At 41.8% G+C, this 7,622-nt stretch overlaps 1 protein-coding gene across 4 annotated transcripts in view; it reads right to left on the bottom strand.

The window, feature by feature from the left end:
- Positions 1-162: 162 nt before the first annotated feature.
- inpp4b (inositol polyphosphate-4-phosphatase type II B) overlaps positions 163-7,622 on the bottom strand; it is a 175,035-nt gene continuing 167,575 nt past the window's right edge. For all 4 annotated transcript variants that reach the window (XM_083655610.1, XM_083655613.1, XM_083655611.1 and 1 more), the window contains one exon: positions 163-1,022. In XM_083655610.1, coding sequence (XP_083511736.1) covers positions 890-1,022 — 133 coding nt within the window. In that variant the 3' untranslated portion in view covers positions 163-889. The remainder of the gene's footprint in view (positions 1,023-7,622) is intronic.

The following is a 7,622-nucleotide window of genomic DNA, read 5'->3' as shown; positions in this document are numbered from 1 at the left end:
AGAGCTGCAGGGTAAGACAAATAAAGTCTTTGAAATGTCCCATAGGACTCCTTTAAGATGTGACATTTAACTGCAGTAGTTTAGTTTTTCAATTAAATGAATACTTAGGAACACAATTACATTACAGCATGTAAATCATTTCGCATGTACCAATATCAGTGTCAAACAAATCATTCTTTTATTGAATTTTAAATAGACAACGCAACAAAAAAGTGTAACAGCAAAGCCATTTACTGTAAAAACATGCGTTTAAGTCCAAGGTATTGAACCTTAGAATATAAAATCATTTTAAAATACAAAAATAAATAATGAGATTTATAGAAAAGATGGTCCAATTATTACCCAAATTTCCAGCTATACATCGGATGGTTTCATTGGGCTGCTGTACCTTGAGATATACAAATATTGTGGAAAAAGAGGAGCTCAAGTGCAACCATGAGACAGAATGGGAGAGTTGGTATTAACATTTATAATAGCATAGGAAACACCACTCCCACTCATATGACTGTTTTCTCTTTTGAAACTAATATTGCTGCCATAATATGAATACGAAACCATAATATGAAGTTTCCATAAGAATGCAAGTGAAAGAGACACATCCAGAGAAAAGAAATGAATAAAGTTGAATTTGTCATTGGTCGGGGTGTGACTCATCACCAAGGCATTTCAAGTGCTTTCACATTACTGTAACAAATTATGGAACATCCAGCTTTGGGTTCACTAACCGCACCCACCCATTCATTTCAGAGCAGCCAAAAACTGGCAAGATTTTATTGCAGATATAAAAACAGTATGCTTCACCAGTCATGTATAATAGGACACAAATGTACAACTTGACTAATGTTTTCCAAGCTGTAATATTTACAGTTTCAGATTCGGTCTTACTTCCTCAAGAGTCAACCTTCCCGTAAGTCCCCTCTGGTGGTCGGTAGCACTTGGGAAAGGCCATCAGCTGCAACATGTTGAAGGCATATTTCCTGCATTTAATATTCTTTTGCACGTTCTCAATCCGACAGCCTTCTCTGATGATCAAATAAAGAGGGGCGAAGAGGAATGAGGGGACAAGAGAGGGGGGGAACACAAAAGCAAACATGAGACTTTTTTTTAAATGATGTCTGCATTGTGGCCACAGGCCTTTAAAGGGACATTTCACTCATAAAACATCTGAATTTGGTTTTGTCTCTAAAATGGATAAAACTGATATTCATTGTGGTCTTGAGTTCATTGAATAATTGGTTTAGTATGCTACAGAAAATCAAGATAATAAATCGGCTTTGTTTGACAGTGAGTGAAGTGCCCGTTTAAGAGATGGATGCATGCAGTAAAGAACAAAAAATGATGGAGGAGAACAGAAGTTGATGTTTTATGTGATAGTCTGCTGTCAGTGCAGCTACAAGCTGATTTTCTCACAGGCATTTTTGCATTTTGCACCTCCTTAATTTATTACTTTTCTTTTGCATCTGAGAACTGTGTGCGAAAAGGGTATTTCATAGAGGAAAATGCACTCCTTTTATCAAGTTTAAGTTTAGAACACTATAGGGTATCATAATTGCGAAGATCATGTGACCAACATTCGATGTCGTTCACTTAAAGAATTTGCTAAATTGGCAAAAACCTCCCTCTCTTATAAACTGCAATCAATCTCTCAGCCAACACATGCCTCATTCATTCAGATTTAGGAGCTCGTCATATCAGATGTCTAAAGGCTTGACACTGTATGAGCTGCTACCAATGCTTCAGTCATACATCAAGGTTGTTTCCTGTTCAAGCAGAATGTGGGATGGGACGCTATAGTGTTAGGTTTCCAGGCCTATGACACCCATTCTACGACACTGGCAGTGATAGGAAGTAACTAAGTATAAATTCTTCATTACTTAGTGTACTTAAGTAGGATTTTCAGGTATCTGTACTTTAATGAGTATTTATTTTTCTGACAACTTTTTACCTTTACATGTTCCCACAAGTATCAGTACTTTCTAGTTCTTACATTTTCAAAACAGGCTAGTTACTTTAGTTTTAATGCATGACAGACATAAACGATGTAGCGTTTGTCTCTCACATCTCACGCACTCCCAGCTTTCACGCATTATGTGCACCTTTTTTGTGGAAAAAACATATCACACAAATTATTAATCAAAGTATAGTCTTTATACACGTTTGGAGGGGATATTTTTCAAATGATATTAATATGACGTGAGTTTCAGTTAGCTTTGCACAGAAACAGCTGGTAGAAATACTTTTTTACTTTTATACTATTATACTATACATTATCATACTATACTACACATTTTCAGAGCCTGTACTTTTACTTGAGTAAACAAGTTGAATCAGTACTTTTACTACTTTTACTTTTACACAAGTAACTGTACTCTGGGAAATTAAACACTCAAAGCAGTTCTGGGACTCCCCGTGGAAATGTGTTTTAGGGACGGAGAGCAACACTTTAGGATCCAGAACAACATTTGATCGGGCCGTTTCTGGTTCTGCCAGCAGAACGCATCGCAGCAAACCTGACAAGCTGCCAGCTGTGCAGAACACAGGGTAAGATGTTTCCATCTTCCATTGTATGCATTAACTCTTCTTTGAAATTGGCAAGAACCACCTCAATGAATGTAACAACTTGTTTTGTGAAATTGAGGACGTTTCCATTAACACAATATTCCTCCTGCTCACAGCTTGAACAGTCCTCCAGCCAAAAAAAAGAAAAAAGAAAAGTCAGCTGCCAACTCCCTTGACTGAGGCTATTTTTAATATGGGGAAAGACATGATGATATTGATAGTGATAGTAATAGCAAGCATGCTCACTCCCATGATTTTTGTGTTGACATCAAATGTACCGTAAAACACTGGGTGTAAGACAAGTAGAGTAAATCAGCTTAAGCCAGGCATCTTAAGCGGAATTCTCATAGTCAGAGCATATAATGTTTTATACCAGTGATCCCCAACCAGGGGTACGTGTACCTCTAGGGGGACTTGAGCAGTTAAGTTGAGAGCAGAATTCTCACCAAGCAAATACAGACATTGAAAAGAGTACAGGTTATATGAGAGACACACAGACACACAGACACACAGACACACACACACACACACACACACACATTGTGTTAACAGTTGTGTTGAGCTAAGTTGTGCATTGTTATTCTTTTGAATACTGAGAAATTCATCATCATCATCATCGACCGCTTATCCGGGATCAGCTAGCAGTTCTGACTCTGAGAAATTGAAACTGAAACAAAGTGAAACTGAAAAGGATAAAACTACAGGTTTTAAGCCTTACTTTTAGTCAACTTCCTCCTACTCTGAGGTAAGTTATGTCAAAAGCCCATCATTGTTCTTTTAACTGCCTCAGGAAATGCTGTAATCCCCCCCTTTCTTTCTCTCCCCAATTGTACTTGGCCAATTCCTCCTGCTGCGGCCATTGCTTCACCTCCTCTGCCTATCAGGCGAGAGTTGTAGACTAGCGCATGCAGTCGCCAGCTGCTTCTCTTCAACTGACAGCGAGGAGTTTTAGCAGCAGGACGTACAGTAGCGTGTGGGAAGATCATACTGGCGACAGTGACTAGGACACAAACCCCACCGGCTTCCCACCCGCAGACACAGCCAATTGTGTCTGTAGGAACGTCTGACCAAGCCGGAAGTACCGCTACAGGGAATTTATCCCGGGTCTCCGTGGTGGTAGGCCTGACATAATTTTTATATATCGCTTCTCTGAGTTTTTTATTTTTCAAAATATCAAAATAACATATCAGCGCTTTCACACAAAATAAATTTACCTTCAAATGACAACATTACATGATTATAGTTAGTGATATGATGCATTGAACATATAATGCGCTGTTATAATGTATTCATGATACTCTTCTGAACGTATTTATGAGTTCTCATAAGATAATAAGGACTAACTCAATATGTCTCTGTAAAGATTCATAGTCAATAGGGAAAGAGTAAACATTTAACAGCCGATTATGTTACTTAATGCCTTCAAATCTAAATACTTTACATTTTCCCCAATCATCAACCAGTGCATGGGGATTATTAACACCCTAAAGGTAGAGTTCGATGGAACATAATAAACCTCTCACCCCTAATTACCCATGTAACAAAACCATCAAATCCCGCTCAAGAATGGAATAATTAGTAAACGCAGAAAAGGGAGTGAGTATATATGGCATTGTCAGCAATTTATTGATATTTTGCAAGCAGAAAAACAAGACTTAAAATGAGCCACACAACCAGTAAGTGGGAGCTAACGAGCAGCAGGGCAATGGGGTAAAAGTGACGCGACGCTGGCTTGTTGTCTGCCACGGTGCCGGCCTCAGGGTCGTCCCACTGCCCAACGTCTCCCTGGGTCAGCCGACTGCAGGGGCACCCGCCACCGAGCAGAACACAACAGCACACGGACAGAGACAGATAAAAACACTGCTGTGTTAGTATACTGATGCAATCTAAGTGGGACTCTTAGCACAGACTAATAGGTTGAGAGCCCATAAAGGCTGGTAGCACAGAGCCCACTTAGACACACCCATTAGTGCAGACTTTGCCTCCAAAAGCAGCCACAGACAAGCGGGCAAAGATGGATGGAGAGACAGACAAGATGTGATTAGTGGACGGGGCAAAGACGCGAGAACTAAGACTCACAAGAAAACGGCATTGAAAGCCACACGTGAAATGACTTGGTTGGTAGAGGATGGAGGGGTGAGGCGTGCAGTTTGATGCAAATGTTAGAATACACTGCATCTGATCCAGCTGATATGCGTTCACTGACTCATCGTCTAGAGTAGAAACACTGACATGTCTGGATCTGATCCGGCTGATACGCGTTCACTGAGTCAGCGTCTAGAGCGGAAACACGGACATATCTGCACGGGTAGTTCGTACGCCCATGATGCTTTCCAGTTTGCTTTGCGGTATTCTTTTCCTTGTGGATTACAGTCCACTTCCTTCCGATTGTTTGAGCAAGAACAGATCTGACTGGTTTCTGGTTGTTTTTAAATGTGCTTTACAAATAAATTGACTTGACTTGACTGAAAGTCCACCTGGGAACAGCACTGTATATGAAAACTGCATTCTGTGCAATGAAACTTAGCGAAAATTCTTTAAGAGAGACCTGTAGTGTCATTCATTCACTCTTTTCATTCATTCACTCTCCTAGGAGAAACACTCTAGATGTCATACCCACTTCTTAATCACCCCGCTTTTCCTGCTTCTAGGAGAAACCCTTTAGTTGCCACGGGCACTCATTCATAAAACTCAGTCATCAATCACCCTTTTCCCGCTTCTACCTAGCGTCACTGTTTGTGGGCGGTAACGCTTAGATTAAGCCAATCAGAGTAAGACACATCTTCCCATTCAGCCTATCATCGTCTACCTGTCATAGCTAAAAGCCCCGTTTCTCTCTGTGTGGTCTGCTGGGTTTCAGTGCGTTCCTGCGTCCCTCCTCCACCCCATTCTCCTCCAGTGCTCTCCGAGGTCTTCAGATTCAGAAGCCTTCTCCAGCAAGACCAAGACTACCTTCACCACCACCAGGTCTAGACTCCACGGGCGGGATATTCAATCCTATTCCTGGCTGCATCTACCCCTGCTGATCATGACGTCGTAATCAAGCTGACGTCATGATGGAGTCTAATCTAACCCAGAGTATACTGTATCAGTCTGATGAGTGATGACTGATGTGCCTCTGGGACAGACGGATGATATTTCAGGGTTTCCGCTGTAGAGCGGACGTCCCGCCCCTTCCGTCATTGTTAACAGTCTGACGACGTCTCATATGCAGCTATTTATCTGTTCATACTATAATTGGAGAGCCGGTAGTGCACAGTTACACGATAGCACACAGCACATAGCGCCCAACTGGCCCAACTGTGATATCACTCGGGCAGTTGTGATGTCATCAGTGGTCACTCGAGCAACTGTGATTGAAGGGCCAATGGCACATAATTGCCCAACTGTGATGTCATGGGCAGTGGCAGTTGTGATGTCATTAGTGATGTCACTCGAGCAACTAAATGTGCAGTTGGGCAATTGTGCAGGCGAGGCCACGCTGCCCCCGAGCTGCCTGTGTATGCAAGCCCACGCAGCGTGCAAACTGCGTCTGCGAGCCTGCACAGCGGGCCATTTCCATAACTGCAGCCATGGTGCATCATCTCCAGAGTCTCCACCCTAGAAATCAAGCGCACATCCAGCACACAAGATTTCTAGTTATTATTATTAGCCAAAATGTCGTCTGGACCTACAATCGATCAGCTCCAACTCAATTCTCGCATAAATTAGACTGTAAACAATAACCACGGTGCACGCAAGCGGATGTCTTGACGCAGACATCCACTATACAGCGGAAACCCCAAAATATCGTCCGTCTATCCCAGAATCATATTAGTCCTCGGACTGATTGACTCTGGGTGCCCAGATTGGGACATGCCAACCTGGCCTTGTGGATAGTACATTTTAGAATGGACATTACGGCCACACTCGGGGCATTGGCCTTTTGGCCTTAGTATAATTGCTACCCTCCAAGTTATATATTCTGTCATTGTAACAGCTACTTGCTTTATCTAACAGTGAAAGTTGAATCACATTATACCGAGCAGTCCCTCAGAGTTTTGAGTCACCAGAAACGCATAACTGATTGAATTGCTAGGTCAAAGGTTCCTATAAGAAATGCATGCAATATGAGTACCATAACATCCTGAGGTAAGATTAATGGCTGTGGGATCTTCACGCCTCTCTTGGGTAATGAGGAGAAAAAGAAAGACATGCAGATGAGCAGGAGATTTCAGTGCAGTCGTAGACAGAGAGTGCATCAAATGACCTGATGGCTGGATTCAATGGAGGAGACTAAAGCTACTGAGAAACTGCAGGTTCCTCAATCAGTGGTTTGTTGTTGTTGTTGTTGTTGTTGTTGTTGTTGTTGTTGTTGTTGTTGTTGTTGCATCTATCATTTGTGGCTTCAAATGAGACATTTTCATGATGCCACACCCTCAAAGCATCAAAGTGCAGCTTTTAAATTGCCATTATAGCTGGTGGCAGAGTTGAGAACAGCTCATAACACTGGAGTTTATGTTAAATAATTCATAGCAAGGGTGTTGTTGGACTTGATATTATCACGCCAATCAACGCTTTCGTCATCTTTATTCAAACCAACCAACAAACCAATTCCAAACAAATCTTCAATTCTGTATAGAGTATTTCTTGGTTCCTCAACCAAGAAATACTCGATACAGAATTGAAGCATAAAGGGTCAAAGCCCTCAGCCTTGGCCTACTGATGGTAGGTTAGGATAGTCTTGGCTAGGCACCTAGGTTCTACTGTAGATCAGATTTTCTTTGGTTGATTAGTTTAGAATAGATTGTCTTTGGTTGCTAGGTAGTTCAGGCTAAGGTGCGGGTAGGTTAGGCTGTAGATTAGCCATTAGGTCTCACTCCTCGACGTGCCCAGCGCGATGATGTCATATTTGCCGAGCGCCCCCCTCGCGCCTGGAGCCTTTACTCTTTTCTCTCTTCTCTTTCTATTTATTAACTCATTGGAAAGATCGATTAATCTGTTATTCTGGAATGGTTAAGGTTTGAACGTGCAACACAGACACAGATTTAACTGCTTAGCTTCTGCTTCTTCTCCTCTGATTG

This window comes from Poromitra crassiceps (assembly GCF_964638095.1).
Source record: "Poromitra crassiceps genome assembly, chromosome: 19".
In the NCBI taxonomy this organism is placed as follows: Eukaryota; Metazoa; Chordata; class Actinopteri; order Beryciformes; family Melamphaidae; genus Poromitra; species Poromitra crassiceps.
Note: the sequence above shows the minus strand (reverse complement) of the source record. Positions and strands in the feature narration are given on the sequence as shown.